At 42.7% G+C, this 17,336-nt stretch overlaps 1 protein-coding gene across 2 annotated transcripts; it reads right to left on the reverse strand.

Moving 5' to 3' along the window:
- Positions 1-609: 609 nt before the first annotated feature.
- srl (sarcalumenin) lies at positions 610-15,796 on the reverse strand. Of its 2 annotated transcripts, XM_035616297.2 has the most exons (7): positions 15,724-15,796; positions 7,149-7,244; positions 6,670-6,765; positions 5,728-5,763; positions 4,346-4,462; positions 3,804-4,037; positions 610-3,669 (listed from the first exon to the last, which is right to left on the reverse strand). In XM_035616297.2, the coding sequence occupies exons 1-7, from the start codon at positions 15,782-15,784 to the stop codon at positions 2,858-2,860; spliced, it is 1,452 nt and encodes a 483-aa protein (XP_035472190.1). In that variant the 5' UTR covers positions 15,785-15,796; the 3' UTR covers positions 610-2,857. The 2 variants fall into 2 exon arrangements, with proteins under 2 accessions (XP_035472190.1, XP_035472191.1); XM_035616298.2 differs by lacking the exon at positions 5,728-5,763.
- Between the last annotated feature and the right edge of the window lie 1,540 nt (positions 15,797-17,336).

Raw genomic sequence — 17,336 nt, forward strand, 5'->3', positions numbered from 1 at the left:
TCTCTTTTTTCATTTGCAAGTTATTAGTCTCCTCATAATCTCTATACAATAATGTACACATAATTCAGAGTCTGGACAACTATCAGAACTACTGCCAATCACCTACACACACACACACACACACAGACACACACAGACACACAGACACACAGACACACACACACACACACACACACACACACACACACACACACACACACACACACACACACACACACACACACACACACACACACACACACACACACACACACACACACACACACACACACACACACACACACACACACACACACACACACACACACACACACACACGCACACCGAGTCACGACAAACTGTTGGTGCAATGCAGTTACGAAACCTTCCTGATAGGACCATTAGAGAGTTAAGACTCTTGACAAGGTGAAAAGGAGAGAAAAGAAACTGGTGCATCAATGTAGGGATGTAACAAAAGAAAATGTATTAACAAGAGTGAGGTGCACAGAGAAAAGAATGAAATAAAATTATTTTGGAACAAGTTTTAATCCTCTAGGTTTTTTTTCGTTCAAGTCTTCCAGATTGGGGTTTGGTCATTTAATAATAATAACCACAAAGTTTCACTCCCTAGTCAATCACAAATCTTTATTCTTGATAATCAAGCTTCCAAAAATGGGGCAAAGATTAATTTAAGTTTTATACCAAAACAACCAAAAAACTGCTTTAATGGGACACACATCCAGACCAGATCTAATTCACATGTAAATTAAGATAATTTGATACTGAAATATACCAAAAAGCACAACCACACAGTGCCATTAGCCCAAGTTATCACTCCACTACAGACTATTGCTAGCAGGAGTGTTAGTTGGTGGTCTGTATTCATAACTTTTTACACTTTTACACAGCACTCTCTAGTGGGCATGTTCTGGATCTGCAGTGTGAACATAAACATCCTCTGGAACGCACACACACACACTCCGAGATACAGAGGGAATTGAGCAAATGTGAGTTTCAGTGGGGTTTGTTTGTCAGTTTTTCCTCTTCCATTATGCTTCAGATTGGAGTTGGGCGAAACACTCTGTGCTATGGGGTTAGTGAAGGAAGACGGCAAGTGCTATTGTTCATGAAAAAATCTTTTTGGAGTTGTATTTATTGCCACCTACCTGTTCTTTTAATTGATTTAGTACCCTGCATTAACAGCAGTAGTTTGACACTTCTTTCATATTTGAATATGACAAGCTTAACTTAGCATAAAGCCTGAGCACAGGGGGGAAACATTTAGCCCTGGTCTGTCAGTAGGTTACCTACCCGCACGTCTGCAGCTCTAAAAATTAACACATCATATCTTGTTTGTTTAATTGCCAAGACAAAAAGATACTGCACCTAGCTGAAAAATTGTAATTGAATAAGTGTGTTTCCCAAAATGTTAAACAATTGAAGCTGTTTTGCCGTGCCATGCTGCGGGGAAGTTCACTGAGGTAGGGTTACATAAGAAAATTGCAGCTTCGACATGTATCACTCTAAACCGTTGTGGGCACAGGGGTAAGTATTTAGGGCTTCCTTTTTTCCACAGAGGTCAGGGGTCAACTCATGAGTCCTCCACTTCGCCTTTTCCACTGTGCTACCTCCAGTCCCCCTATTTGCAAGCCTCAAAATCCCAGTACTATGCCAATCTGGCAGTGAAGGTTTGTAAAATTTTGCCGCAGGATTGTTCAGTTCACAGACACAGCCTCCATCAATGCCCATTTGGAAAGTTTACACAGAAAAAAAATCAATAAATATATTTTTCAAACTGGCAAAAGAAATGGTAAAAGACAGCAATAATTCAAGCACATTCTCATGTGTCACTTTATGGTCGTTCAGCTAAAAGCGCTGGGAAGCTTATCGTTGAAGGAAAAAATGAAATAAAAATTGAATTGCTGCCAAAGACTGGAAACTTTATAGACGCAAACAGAAACAGTACGAAGAGTTAAGAAGTGAAAGCAGAATGAAAATGTCCACCCTGCTCTGAAGACTCTGACCCTTGAACCCTGACCTCTGCTTCCATCACAGTGCTCATCTCACAGGTTGTCAACAACCAAGACTTATGAGCAAATAAAATGACGGAGAAAAAAAAAGGCTTTATTTGTTGCATGACAGGGCTGGTTCAGGTGTCAGCATCAAGAGAAACTATTACGTGAGCTTGTTAGAAGGAAAACACATGCTTCTGTTAAATAAGAAATGATGTCTAACATGCATTGTTAATGTTATTCTATGTCAAAAGTTTGGATGACCACCCAAACACAAAAGGCTTTTCTATAGCACCCACAAAAAGGCTTCTTCAAAAACAACTTCTGAAGCATATGGAATTGACCTCCTGCAATGCAATTCTCAAGATTTTACAACACAAATTGGCAACTCCTGCTTCCACTTTTCCCATTTTAATTCACATACAAGGGAGCTGGTATTTGACTTTTTAAGTCTCAGGATTTTCAATTTTTATTTGATGGTACTTATTTTTTGTTCCATTTTTCTGTTTTTCTTCATATCATTGCTTCCTAAACACCCAAATCCCCAGCAGTCCTCTGTGATTGTGCAAGGGAGAGAGGAGGGCGTGTGTTTCAACAAAACTCTGAGATCATATCTTCAGCACTTGTGTCCTTAAGCTGCCTTATCAGACAATCACTCTTCCCTCCCACTATCTGCCTCGTACCCACAGGTCCTAAATGCACCTCGCCATATTCTCCTGAGGAAAAAACAACAAACACTAATCCCCACTCCTCTGTCTCCTCAACAATACAGGCATTCTGACAACAGTAAGGTTGGCTTCCACCAGACCCCTTCTCTTCACCTCCTCTTTCCCCTTACTTCCCCCACTCAAGTTATTTTGCGTTCCTCAGTTCTTCCGGTAGCGGTTCTTTGGCTTCTCACCACAGCCGGTTGCCTCGCAGGAGGAGAGACCAGGCTGTTTGCCAGAGTTAATGCTGCTCAGAAGAGCGGGCAGTTCGTTGGTGATTGCCCTCTCGATCTTATCCAGCAGACAGCCTCCTATGTAGGAGCACTGGGCAGACATGGCTTTGAAGTTGGTGACTGGGTTGACGCCAAAGAAGTCACGGTAAGCGTCGCGGTTGGGCAGGTCAAACTTGCTGACGTTGGTCTTGGCTAGAATGGATTTGAAGATGTAGAACTTGTCTGGGTCGTCCACAATCTCCTTGAACACCAGTTCAGGGTCGCTGAAGAAGCTCATCTTCTCTTTAAAGGTCTGGACATAGCGGTCCACCAGCAGGCCATGGATGCGCACGCGGATGCCATGCTGGCGGATGAAAGCAATCTTGTTCTCGATGCGGTTTTCAATCACCTGGTTTAAATCTTCCAGGAGGGAGATTTCCTCTCGCTTGAAGAGCTCGCGACTGGTGTCAGGTGCGTAGTCGTATGGCCAAAAGGAGCTGACATAGACACGGGGGGGTTCGGTCACGTTGATGAGGGGAGCCAAGCTCCAAAAGAGTGCTCCATAGACTCTCATTAAGTCCTGGGTTGCCAGGTTGTCAGCCTTGTTTAGGATGATGCGGATCTGGGACTCGCGACCCTTCAACTGCCGGAAGAGCATCTCCAGCTCCAGGCCAACATCCAGCTTGGTGGGGTCAAACACCACAAAGATCAGGTCGGCGCGGTCAATAAACCACTGGCAAACATCATTGAAAGGGTAGCCTGGGAAGACAAAGAGAAATAACTGTTAACACTAAATACTGAGTTGTACACTTCCACTTTGAACAGAATAGAAAGCCTTTGTTGTCATTTGTATCTGAATTGTGTGATGTGAAAGGTCAACGCTTCTGTATCACCTCTCTCCTGCTGCTTGCGGTTCTCAATGATTCCTGGCGTGTCCACGAAGGTCACGCGCTCCAGCAGCTTGTGGGGCATCTCGATACCGATCAGCTTTTCTAGGAAGGTTTGGCCGAACTTCTCCAGGGGCGAGAAAGAGCGAGAGCTGTCGGCTGCCATGACGATACCCTCAACAGAGCGGATCTTCTCCCCGTGCATAATGACAGTGAACTCGGAGGTAGTGGGCTCGGCTCCTAAAAACAAATGAAGGGAGGAACAGAGGGAAATATTAAAAAGATCAGGGCAAGAGGAACTCCAGGACACATTGTGATGAAAAAAACCTGAGTAAATCACAATTCATTGTCCATTAGATGTCACGAAGATAATTCAGCAAAATCTCTTTGATAGTGTCTGCTCACTTAATAACTGCAATGAAATCCCCACAGTCAACCCTGTACCATTTAGATAAGGCAGCTGCCTGTCTAATTGTTCTTTCGGTTTATGATAGGCATTGGAGGGTTGCTTCATCCTTATTAAAACAACAAAGTAAAATGTAACATACCCGTGTAGAGCTGATAGGGGCTGTCTTTCAGGCCCAGGAGGTAATTGATCATGGAGGACTTGCCAACACTCCAGGGTCCCAGGAAGAGCACCATGGGTTTAGAGGTAATCTCTCCATCTGTCCGACAAGGCGAGACAACAGTGATTAAAATCTCAACAGGATATTTAAAAGGTCCTGAAGAACCTCTCAAATTCATCCGAATTTTATATGAAAAATTCAAAAAAAATGATGCAGAGATTTTATTTGTTGCAGAGAAAAGAAGTGTACCAAAAAAAAAATACAGTTTGGTACCATGTCGAGTTCCTTTTGTGTCTCATAGGATAGTTTTTACCCCCCCCCCCCCCAAAAAAAAAACAATCCTGGGGTTGTCATTGGGATAAACTATACTTCAAACCTAAGAGACACCAAGAAGCACATCAGTAGTAGCGCGTTCTCTCTCAATCCAGAGCACAAAGGAATATTTTTAAGACTTTAAGCAAAGGAAATAAAAAAGATTGGCAAACAAACACAATGAAGCTATTAGGCTTGTTTGATAGCATTAAAACAAATCAAGGAAATGCTGCAGCCTTATTTCAGTGACAAACAAAACATCGCTAACAAACTGTTTGTCTCATAGCAAGCTGCTGTGTGTGTTGTGAGTGGACATGGTGTCGGGGTGGAAGGAAACAGGAAAGTTATGTTGTCATACCCTTCTGGTCCAAACCTGAAGGAATTCCAAAGAAGATGAGGATAGAAACATCCGAAAGAAAGAAAGAAAGAAAGTTCCAAAATGGCTGATCCTAGTGGCTTTTAAAATGTTTTTTTGTTTTTTTTAATAAAGCAACTTGACCTAGCTGAACACTGACCACCCTTTCCCACCAGTGTCCCCTCCTCAGACCTGTCTTCCTTTTTTTTTTTTTGCTAAAGCCAGAACTGCACATGCAACCCCCTTCATATTCTACAATATACACCCTAACTTCTCAATTTAATGATTAGCCTGTAGATAGTGTGCTGCCAAAACACTACAAAGCATTAAGTCTTTTATGTTTGCATCACTTTTTAAAAAATGTTATTTACATTTCTTCCCTTTTCATTCTCTAAAATGGAATTGGAGTTTTGGCTGAAATTTTAAATGAGTGAATCAAAACAAAGTAAATCCATTTTGGTTCACGTGAAACGATTGCTCTCTGTGGGTCATCTGTTAATGTTGGATGACGATCGTGTCACCCTCGCTGATACATGCTCTGAATGTCTGACCCACAGAGAGCAGTGCATGTATGTATAATGAACTACGTGACCCCCAAATACATGATGACAAATGAAGGGGGGGGGGGGGGCAGGAGGAGGAGGGGCTGAGCACTTCAGGCAGTGCCATGCGCAGGTAAGCCCCCGCCCACACCCACCTGTGGCTGAATCACCCAGGGATCGTCCGGGGTAGGCTGTTAGATGAGGGGATGGGGGAGGACAGGAGGGGGAGGGTGGAGCACAGAGAAGTCAAGGGAACAGGAGGTGGATGAGAGTGGGGAGAGCTCAGTGAGGGCGTGAGGTTTCTACGAGCAACAGGGAGGGGGCTAGTGTACGAATGTGCACGAATGGGTGAGAGATCTTCACTGGAATTTAGTCTCATATTAAACCTAATGTACAAAACATGTCCTTGTGCAAAAGGCTGGTGTGCCTGTGTTAAAGCGATGAGGTGAATCTTTTTGTCTGAATAGCTCTGGACTCTTTTCTACAAAAAAATACATGAATTCATTTTTTTATTTTAAAAGTTCATTTATATGCTTGACACAGGTGGGAATTAATAAGATTGCATGCCAGCTTAGCCTGGCAAGCCACAAGAGGGCGAGCTTTCTTTCCCTGTGGGAAAGAGGAGTTCAGTGTGCAGTTTATTGAGCTTGTTGTGCACTGTGCAGAATTTTTCATGTTTAAAAATATCGATCAGGGACATTACAAAAAACAATATTAGGAATGGAAGAAAATGGGAAGAAATGTGTTTTATTAGCATTAACTGAGTAACCTTTTTCCTGGGCCAACAACAGCCCTTTTTTTAACAGATTGCTTAAATCGTCAACTGGGCGGATATGATTGTTTCTTTACAGTTTGGTGCTCTACTGCTTGCCAATGACCTCTGAAGTTTGTTTTTTTATTTGATTCTTTTAGTACCTGTGACAGGCTGGCGACCTGTCCTGGGTGTACCCCACCTATTGCCCAGTGTCAGCTGGGATTGGCTTGTGTGTGTGTGTGTGTGTGTGTGTGTGTGTGTGTGCAAACAAGTCGACAAATCAGTCACAAAAGCAACCCAAACAGGGAACCGAGCTGACACATCTGAAGCCCGGGTGTGGTACCTGAGATCTCGTGCTGCCTCAGCTCATTGTACTTGTAGGCCTGCTCCATCGGCTTGATGGATGTGTGGTAGATCTTCCGCAACCTCTCCAGAGCCGCTGGAGATGAAAGAGATGACAGAGATGTTTAGAAAGAGGCTCAGAGGGACAGTTTAAAGGGGCTACACTGGAAGAAGGAAATCAAAGTAAGGAAAAAAGGATTTTGTTCGATTTTTGGTAGATGTCTTACTTTTAAGTCGGCTAGTAGCGATATTGCAAGTCCCTTTGCCTTATTACCTCTGAAAATGTATATCTATGAGGGTCCCTCGTCACATCTTTCACACTAATCTTTTAGTATTGCTTCCACCTTGTGTAACCGATCAAACATTCGGAAGAAATTTGCAAGTTAAAGAGGATTAAGGAAAAAGGAATCAAAGGAAATTACAGCATTCAACTTTTTTACAACAGAAAGGTACTTCTATTGAATCATCTTTGATCCTCACCTGCATAGTCTTTTGCTTTTTCCTCAGTTGCAAGCCGCAACGTCTCATCGATGTGAGACCTGTCTCTGAGGACAGAGCTGACATCTTCTTCTTCTTCTGTAAAAAAAATTTAAATAAAGTTAACTTGGTTCATGTGTGTGTCTTTAATCGCCTGATGAAGGAATAATAGGAGTGGACCCATTCGGCCAGATTTGGTGAAAACTGGGGCTGATGACATTCAGTCTTACATTTCTCAACAAAGTGATGCTACTATGGCCAATGATGCTGTGGATGTTGTGGATTCACAACAGTCAGTGCATCCCGAGTCTCAATATGTATCACCACTGCTGGAGTGATGCACTTTTATTATAACAAGCTGGATGACAGTTTTGCATTAGATGCCACTATCAGTTTCAAACATGTCAGATATTTGAAATGTTCCATGATCAAATGTTTGAAAAGTGAACCTTGGTTCGATACGTCGCCTTTTGCACAACAAATACTTCACCTGCCTCGTCTTTTCTCTATTCTTCACCTCCCCCTTCTCTTTGTCTTACTGTTAACTTCATAAATACTAAACCCTTTGAATGTTTACTGCATGATTGCACCTATGACACGTTTGCAAATTGTCTGGAAAGGAATGACAACTAATATTGTCCTTAAAAGACGGAACAGTACATTGATGCTTTTGTCCAAATGGACAATAGGTGCATTCACCCATGAAGATATTACCCAAAAAGCGCTTATTTGCTTTTATGTCATATATGCATACATTAGTCTTTAAAGATGCTTTTTCTTACAACACACAAAAACAATTAACAAAACAGATGAAAACATCTTGTAGTTCCCTCAAAAATACATTGGAATGAATATGTTGAATTCATTCAAATATATTTTGAATGAATTAGTTAATTATTGGGCTTTATGTGAAAAATGTGACTTTCTATGTACAGTACAGAGAGAGAGGGAAAATCCAGGCGAACATATCCGCTCACCGGTGTGTCATGTCCACTTTTGAACATATCGGATTGCTTAGATCACAGCTGCTAGTACAATCAGCTCTTAATATAGAAAGCAAAGGCTGAAAATAAACAGACAAAGACATTTGTTCGACATCACCATGGCCTTATAACAACAGAGAAGATAGGAGAGACAGAGAGAGAGGGACTTCCCCAGTGTCATAATTGAGTGGGTAATATACATGAGACATTACTGTGCAATCCTCTGTCTTTTCTCTTCCCTATTTATCCACCTATCACAGACGTATCACGCTGTGAGGTCTGTCCTTGTGTGCCCTGGCCTCAGAACAGGCCTCCCCCTTACGCCTCCCACACACTCCTGATTCAGACAAACACAATAGGACCTGAGTCTTCCTTGATTCTTCCTTGAGTGGTGGTGGTCGGGTGTTATGGGCCTTGATAGCCAAGGTACCAGACACTCCCAACAAAGATTTGTTCATGAAATTTTTACAACATTTGCAGCATTTTAGAGGAATATTGAATCAGATATTATTGTGGCTGCAAGGTGATTAATTTGCAGTCATTCAATCGTAACTTAGACTTGGTCAAACACATGCCAATGTGAATACTGATGATGTTATACAAAGACTATGTCTGCATACTTCCTGTCAACACAGCCTAAATTCAGTCCACTGACTCGGCAAACGTATTAACAACACTTTTCAAATTCAGTCCTTGATCTTAAAATCTTCTTCTTTTTTTTTAAAGATGGCATAAACTCAGATCTCCTGACCATCCTCACAAAAATTAGATTTTAAAAATCAACAACAAAAACAAAACATCTCAGCTCTATAGTCGTAACTAATAATAGACCATGTTCAGACGAAGAGACCTGCACGGAGGATCAGAAGGCATGAAAACCCAGAGCTGTTGCCCAAGGCACAGCCCTCTAATCTCAGCTGGTGACTGGCAAGGAACCTGCTGTGTCCAGGTTGCATCTGGGCTTTTGTGCAATACTCAACACAAGTCGAGAGCTGACTGGTGTAAAGCAGAAGCACCTGGTGGGGGGGAGGTAAACCACTTTGTGGCTGTTTTAGGGAAGAGGAACAAAACCGTGTGGATTTTTTTTTTAGAGAGAAACAGAAGTCAGAGGGTGGCTTCAATATTCAGAGAAACGCTCAGCTATACTCTCCACAATCCCGTCTCTCTGGCACCACAACAATATATCATTCACCTCTGATTCTGTAAATGTGTTGTATTTGAAGGTATAAAACTGCACAATTGCATTGAGATAAATTCTTACTTTATGGTGCCACATCCAAATACTATATAGAGTTGGACAATTACATTGTTTTCCAAACAATCCATAATAATGAACTCTACTGTATATCAATATCAGAAGACTCCTCCCTGGCAGGGGGATGGAGTGTCCGTAAGCCACTGGCCATGTAGGCAATGACTTTTAGTGTTTCTGGCTCAGATTCAGGATGGTACGTTGCACTGGCCAAAACCAATGGCGCATCAAATGACAGGTAACGTCATCTGGGGGAAGAAGTTTGTTTACAAGCCTGAAGCAAATTTGTTTATATCAATAACCCATGGGTCTAAATTAATCTGATTACATTCAGTAAAATGAAGTCACACACATACACACACACACACTATTGTATGGCTAAGGGTTTAACCGAGACACCAACAGTTGCTCCTTTGCAGGAGGAACAACGCTGCACGACGATTCTCCCCAAGTCAACCTGCTAAAAATAAACCTGTGTAATGTTGCTCAGTGCAAGAGCAAGAGAATCCAAAAGGTTAGCAGCCAGGAAAAAAAAAAGAAGGGTATGAGTAATGCTGCAATGCCTAAAAGGATCTATATTTGTACAGTATCTATATATGCCACTAGGCATTTGGATATGTAATAAGCTACGTGTTTTGTTTTATTCTCAAGAGGTTGCAGGAGAATGTGGCAGAAAGAAAGCAGTAAGGACGGTCATAATGATGCAAGAGTAAATGGGTATTATTCCTTTTTGCGTATGAACTTATAAATACGTAGTGGGTAATGGTTACAATTTAATGAAGCTGTTACAATTTGAAAATGGCTAATTAAAACCAATTCGGGGGCAGATGAAGGCCTCATGCCTGTGCCAAGCAGCTGCAGACCTGTAGAAGAATCAATGAGCCACATCATTTTGGAACACCATCTGTGATACATGGCTGCTATTTTTCTGATCTGACGCTCAGCACAGGATAGCTACATATCAAATTGAGCCGAGGAGAAACACCGGGAGAAGACTTGACACGGGATGCAGTTAATTAAAAACAAGGAGGAGGAGGAAACTTTTTTTTGGGAGAAGTCTCCCGTCAGAGGACACGGATGATGATTCAACCTGGAGGCCGAAGTGGCTTTTGAGGATTAAACCTATCATCTCAATGCACCAGGCCTGTCCCTGCAGTGCACACATCTTACTCAAACTTCTGTAACTTGACTCATCGCTCAGAAGAGTCGTGTCTTTTAACACTACCCTCTTGAGTGGGCCTTAACTGCTGTGAACTTGTTAACACCTTCCAATCCGGTCAATCCCTGATGGAGGCCCTGGGACAGGACTCTGCAAAGATCAGAGAGGTAGTGTTGCCCGCGGACGGCAAGTCTTGCATCAGGGCTAAAAATTAACCCTGCAGGCGCCAGGGGAGTTGAACCCCAGACATCTGCACCCAGGACCATGTGTCCTCACTGAGCCCGTTGCCACACAACCCTGCCTCAGTTTGGAGAAACATTCTGGCGGCATCGGCACATCCAGTCGGAATGTTGCCGATTTAAGCCTATCATGGCCTCAGCGGCCGGGTCAGTCATGCCTCAACTATAGATTTGACTAAAGAGGCCTCTCCGGACATCAGAAATAATGTCAATCAACAGCTGCAAGTGTGAAACTTGTGTGTTGCTCAACTTTAAAGACTCTCCTCTGTTGCACTGGCTTTTCTGTGCCTCCATAAAATCTCATTTGATGTGCACATACCAGCGTGATTTTGCGTGATTCGTGACATCAAACATTTTCGAACCAACCACAGTTTAGCAAATAAAGGGCAATGTCTTAGTTGAAAGAGCTAGAGATTAAATTCTGAATCAAAAAGAGGGATTCTTTATTTTACTCCAAGTGTACGGCAAAGGGGTACCCCAGGTAATATGTACTAATGTGTACAGTGTGTGTATGTTTGTATCAATCTGCAGTATATTAGGTATCTGTGTACGTGTAAAGCCCCAGGATCATGTTCTTCTTGCAGCACAGTGGAGGTAAATTGAATTAAACTGAACATGATGAGGGCAGCAGGCCTGGAACCCCCAGTCAGAGGATTTATCCTGAGCACGGGGGGATTGAGGGAACCTTAACTGAAGGCCAAGGGGTTCCACTGGAAATCTGTGGAGAGGCAGATTTCAAGTTTAAATAGACTGAACAAGAATTCTATATACCAACAACATGAGCCAATCCTCTATTCCACTTCATGAAGGCATAACATCAATTTCAACAAAAACGGAGCCTGATGACTTCTAATTAAATAATACACCCTCAACCATAAATATGCACATGATTTTTTCCCCTAGCGAGGGTAAGAGGTATGACAGAAGTCAGCAGGGCATGTGCAGGGCGTGGTGAGAAGAGGCCACAGATGGCAACAGGTGGGACGGCTTGTGGAACTAGTACTGCCGCAGAGGCAGGAATAGCCCCACAATGGGTCAGAAAATGGACAGAGGTGGGGGCAGCATGGCAGCCTCCTATTTTAAGGCTGTGACTGTTGGTCAGTCTGGAGACCCATAGACAACCACATCCCACAGAGCACAGGACCAGGACATGCACATTTCAAATGCAATACAGATACCTGCCAACACATGGCGGTTTTCCGTGTGTCTCGAACATTTTACACAAGATATTCAGCTCAATCACAAGTGTAATTCAATCTTTGTTATGTCTGACTGCATCACTTTCATAAGTGCACAGAATATATTTCAGAAAGACAGTATTTTCATGAAAAGGTCGACCACTTTCTGGATCGAAATGTTGGTGCTTTTTTTGTTTGACAGTAAAACAGGCAAATTAAAAAAAACATGACTGATTCTAGCATTGTCACCGGCCCTTACAGACCTTACATCCAGATTCTGCGTCCTCCGAGGGGCCACTGACAGCTAGAGATGAAGTGGAGTGACAGGCTTAAAGAAAAACCACAAGGGCAAAGACACTTTACGAGGAGGTGTTGATCTGATACCTCTATCCCCGCTCTCCTGTTTGAAAGCCAGTGAAGGACGTCAGGTGCCCTTGGGACTACAGGGGCGCTTGTCTTAAGGAGGGCTGTTTGGTAAAGCAGTTGAGTGTGACTGGCGTGTCCCCTCTTCTACAACCATTAGAGGGATGTCCCAGACATGCCTCGTGCCATCAGAGGGGATCACGTAGTGACAGTGCGCCTTTAACTTTCCATGTCTCCCCACTTGCCAAGTGCGGAGGCCGAAGATGTTTTTTCAGTATTGGGGATGGGTAGAATTACCGCTCAGTATAAACCATAGACTGTATATAAACACACTGGTGTGAAGGACTAATAAAAGCCCTATAGAGACTATAAAAATGGGACAACATTTTCACACAGTACTGAGTGTGCATAGTTTTCACAGTTTTATGTGTAAAGTTTGCTCTAACTACATTTGCACAACTAATATTTTCATATTGGATCAGCGGTTGTCTTAAGCCCCGTTCGCACTCGAACCCCGTGTAGGACAGAGCAAAGCTTCAGTCCCCGCTGGGTCAGTCAAACCCATTCACACAACAACACCTGGTTAGTGTAAGGTTTCTAGCAACCTTATAATAACCCTATAGTCACTGTAGTAACCCATGTTTGCCATTACAGACAGTGTCGGATCTGTGTAAAACCATGGACCTCATACTTGTCATGAAAATGGAGGCTATTCAACACCCGCAGGTGATGAGCGGAACGTAAAGGAAATGGCAAAGCCAGATGAGCTGGACCGAGAGCACCTCCAGGTGCGTTCACACAGATTCGCTCGACTCTAATGATGCCTTAAGAAGACAACACATTTTTATCAAAAGAATACTTATATCCTGTCTGGAATGTCCAAAGTCAAGGCATCCATACTTGGTCTAATTGCAAACAGCTCAAGCCGTAAAATCTTGGGGAGTAACGGCATACAGAGTTATTGAGTATGATATAGGTGGTAATCAATACTTTCTTGAAATCAACAGATCACACGCATTGTTTTTCAAGTGCATTGTTCCCTCTGAAATGTAAATGTAGTTGTAGTTTAATCCAAAAACAACAAACTAGGAGTGCTACGCGGGGGCTGTGAGTTATGTCCCTAATATAATACCTTATGGCTATTGAATCATATCAAGGGTAAAAACATGCCTACGTGTTTCAGCCATTAAGGCCTTCATCAGAGCTAGTTGTATTCTAGTTGAACACCTTCTTGTGAACTTCTTGGGGACATTTACGCGTCTGTTTGGTGTGTGAGCTTGCTAGGCTTCCACTCCACTTTCATACTTTAGCCTACATTTTTTACACCCATTTGTTTGCTGTGGGAAAACTATTTTTTTGTGCTATTTTTGTATTACTTGCAAGGAAACAAAGTAAAATCTGAATGTTCCATGTAAATGTAAGTTCTTCTCTCTTTTTCGCTTTTCACCATCAGAGTGACTCCGGGGTTCAGTCTACTTTGTATTGTGTGGATGTCACATTCATTTAGTTTTTAGTTTTACCTGCAATGATAATGTAGGACATTGTTGAAGTGCCATGTATCTTGTGATCTGTTTTGAAAAACAAAAATAATCCTCCCAACACTGAGTATTGATTGTAACATAATCAACTGGGTTCAGTTACATTTTTTGAGAGAGAGACATGACAGCTGTGAGTGTAAGATTTCACAACATCAAGATTACGTCATTGTGAAGGCTCTGCTGCAGCTTTCCATTTTTTCCCCTCATAAAATGTACACAGATTGAATTGAACAACACAGTGTCATATACCTCTGCTTTTGGACTACAAAATCTGCTGTGTCCTGGGTAGTTGGACAACATATGATGAAATGATAGCGAATCGATTTCACATTCCTTCAGAAGGAGATTACCCTTTCAGCTCACCTCTGCAGAGATAGCTACTTCAGTGGAGCTCCTGACGGAGATCGAAGAAATCAATAACACAACTAATTACACACAGTGGCAAGAGGTTCATGATTCTCATCATTTGCAGGCGTTAGAAACAATCCCCCAGCATGCTCTGCAGAAAAATAACAAAAAAACAAACACAATTTAAAGACAGGCCACCAAAAGAAAACCTGCATGGGCCTTCAGAGGGGGTCTATAACGGCCTAAGTTGCAGCTACAGCCCGGCCCCTCCTGCCTGGAGAATGCATGTCCCTATAAGGCCAACTGCTGGGAATAAATTGCGATTGTGACAGTGCAGAGTGACAGCAGCTGTGCAGCAGATCTAAATGGACGCATGGGGCAGAGAGGGGTGAGGAGTCAGGAGGGAAGGGGAGTTGAATTGAGGGAGGAACTGTAGTGGACAGTGTTGGGTTTCAGGAGGCCTTCCAATCTTAGACTCCTGACAGCAGCCTGGAATATGGAGGCCTGGCCTCGAGTTGTGGAGCTGAACGCCACCCCCAAGGACAGACAAGGGTAATGGCAACCGATCCGGTCCAGAACCACAGACCAGTCCACAATTTTAGAATGTCTAGTCTGGGAGAAGCAGTTGTCACTACAACAGTGGCTGCACTGGTGCCATGTAATCATATTCATTGTGTGGTTGACATGATCCCTGTGCTTAATAATACTATGTGTCATCATCACAGGAAATAACGGAATTTGGGATCTGAAGTATCTTTTCAAAACCAAACTGTTGAAGGAAAAGAATTCCAACGGAGTTCAAACCAATGAATGTGAAGTTAAAGAGAGAAAAAGTGCAGGGTTCATTCAAACTCCAGTGTGGCTGTTCTCCTCTCCTTGATTAGACTAAGACTTTCCATCAGCTGGTGTCATGCATTAGGACAGCTGACATGCTGTCACAGAAGAGGCTGCACTCTATCTTGAATAATCCTCAACTGATCTCCTTTCGGAAACTCACCAAAATGGGAATAACGCATTTGTTCATACATCAAAAATGTTGGCCATTAGAGTAGGGATTTTTTTTGTTGTGAAATTCAATAATTAAAAAGACGAGACAGATCTAGTTAAATCCATCATTTTGTATTGGATGACACCAGTTTAATTATAAAGTCAGACAGATTTTAAATAGGTATGCTCGGTGGCGGAGAACGATACTGGGGCATTTCTATCACTGTCTCTGCTAGTGTGCCCATGTGCTCTGCCTTCAGATGTCACTACGAATCTGCCTGTCCTTCCTTTCTTTTGGCAACTTTACTTAACAGTCTGGATCACAACTGAACAACAACTTCTGAATCTGAACTAAATGATCAAACCAACAGAGCAATCAAGTCCTGTAACAGCACATCCATTAGACCCATTAAACTTACACCATGTCACCGTTTCATTCTTTAGCCGCACAAACACACGTTGTGCCCACAGTGCACCGCCTCACGTAAGACAGGGGGAAACAACGGAACATTTGACCAGAGTGCTTCTTACCTGCTGCGGCCTGCAAAAGCAGCAGGGAGAGGAGACAGCAGATCGAGACTGTACCCTTCATGATGGCTGCCAGGAGAACTCTGATAGTCACACAGGCTATATATACCAAGGCGGGAAGGTTAAAGGGCACACAGAGAGAAGAGGCGGGGCACAGAGAGGGCCAGCTGGTAGAGGGTCTGAGAGCTGTGGGTTTGAGGTGTTCCAGGAGTCAGTGCATGCCACAGGGACCGCTCCGTGTACGAGCAGCTGACTCTTCTTTTGAGAGAGAGGTCGCAGCTTGGGCCTCAGCATCAGTGAGTGCACCAAGACCTGGCTCTGTCTTGAACTTCACATTGATCATTTTACAACAGTAATACGAAAGTGGTCCTGATATTCTCATTCAGTTTTCAGCAAGAAAGTCAATTGATCTATTTTCCTAAAATGACCAAATGCATGTTTCCATTCAGTTACTTCAATTAAAAAATAATAAATGAAATAAACAATGTCTTCCTACAAATTAATGGTGAAGAAATGAATCAAGAATTGCATCCTTTTGTCAAATTTAAGGGGGGAAAAAACTCACAATGAACTGCCATGGGGGCTTAACCTTACAAAGATCAAATGACTGAAACCTTCTTTTCACAAACTGTTCATTGTAAATATGGCTTCAAGTAAATTGGAGCTTAGAATTTGATGGAGCTCTCCAACCCTTTACTCACAAGACACACTGATCACTTGGCTGCCATGTTGGCAAAGTAATCACCAGAAGTAGTGTGTGTGCAAGCGAGTGAGGGATGAGAGCTGAGGAGATGGTACGTCCGCAACATAAAGACCCTTGAGTCATCCTGGAACCCCTAACGCAGCTGAACGCTAGGCGGATTACTGCTTTATCACACCCGAGCAGACGCACTGTGGTGAACATAATCTCTCAATTCCGCAGGAATCAACATCTCAACTGTAAATTAATCCCCTAATATGGCAGGAGTTTCTTATTCAAGTGTGTCTTTCCCAAGTGACACTCAGGGGGTGTGTCCAGACAACACAGCATGCTCATTTTGAAACGGAAACCACCTCAATCCTGAGGAACTTCACTGGTGGATAGATCTACTTGAGAGGCGTGACGATTTGATCATGAACAAATCTGTGCATTTGATGAGCATTTATGAAATCTAGTGAACATTCATTCTTTGTAAATTGCAGATGCCAAACACTGGCATCGGTCCCTGTCTTTTGCCAAGTGTGCTTCCAAGTTGTTTTCTGCTGCTTTGATGCTGCTGTCTCTCACACCAGCATGCGAAAGTCATTCCATAACGACAGACTGATCGTTCATAAAGCTTTGAGCCAATTTATTCAGACGTGACGAAACTTAATTCAAGCCCCAGCTAAGAAATGTGCCGTCTTCAATTTGTGCAGCTTAGTGGGGAAGTATTGAATCATATTTTGAGAAATTTAATAAATGTCCTTTACACTGCAGGAGATTTCAAATGCCACTTGCATTGTTGTTTTTTCTTTTAACCCATGAAATTCGTGCAAAAATCAAACATAAAAGCGTTACTGTACTAAGGTATCTTTATATAATATATATTTTAATTACATTGGTCCATGTCAGCAAGGTTTTTCTGGTGTTAACCAGT

This window comes from Scophthalmus maximus, chromosome 17, assembly GCF_022379125.1.
Source record: "Scophthalmus maximus strain ysfricsl-2021 chromosome 17, ASM2237912v1, whole genome shotgun sequence".
Classification (NCBI taxonomy): Eukaryota; Metazoa; Chordata; class Actinopteri; order Pleuronectiformes; family Scophthalmidae; genus Scophthalmus; species Scophthalmus maximus.

Bases quoted from the DNA above. Each gene is read 5' to 3' on its own strand.
- srl (XM_035616297.2), bottom strand. From the start codon at position 15,784: ATGAAGGGTACAGTCTCGATCTGCTGTCTCCTCTCCCTGCTGCTTTTG. The intron at 7,245-15,723 runs GTAAGAAGCACT...TTTTTTTTACAG, and splicing joins GCTTTTGCAGGCCGCAGCAG to AAGAAGAAGAAGATGTCAGC. The intron at 4,038-4,345 runs GTATGTTACATT...ATTTGTTTTTAG, and splicing joins CCCCTATCAGCTCTACACGG to GAGCCGAGCCCACTACCTCC.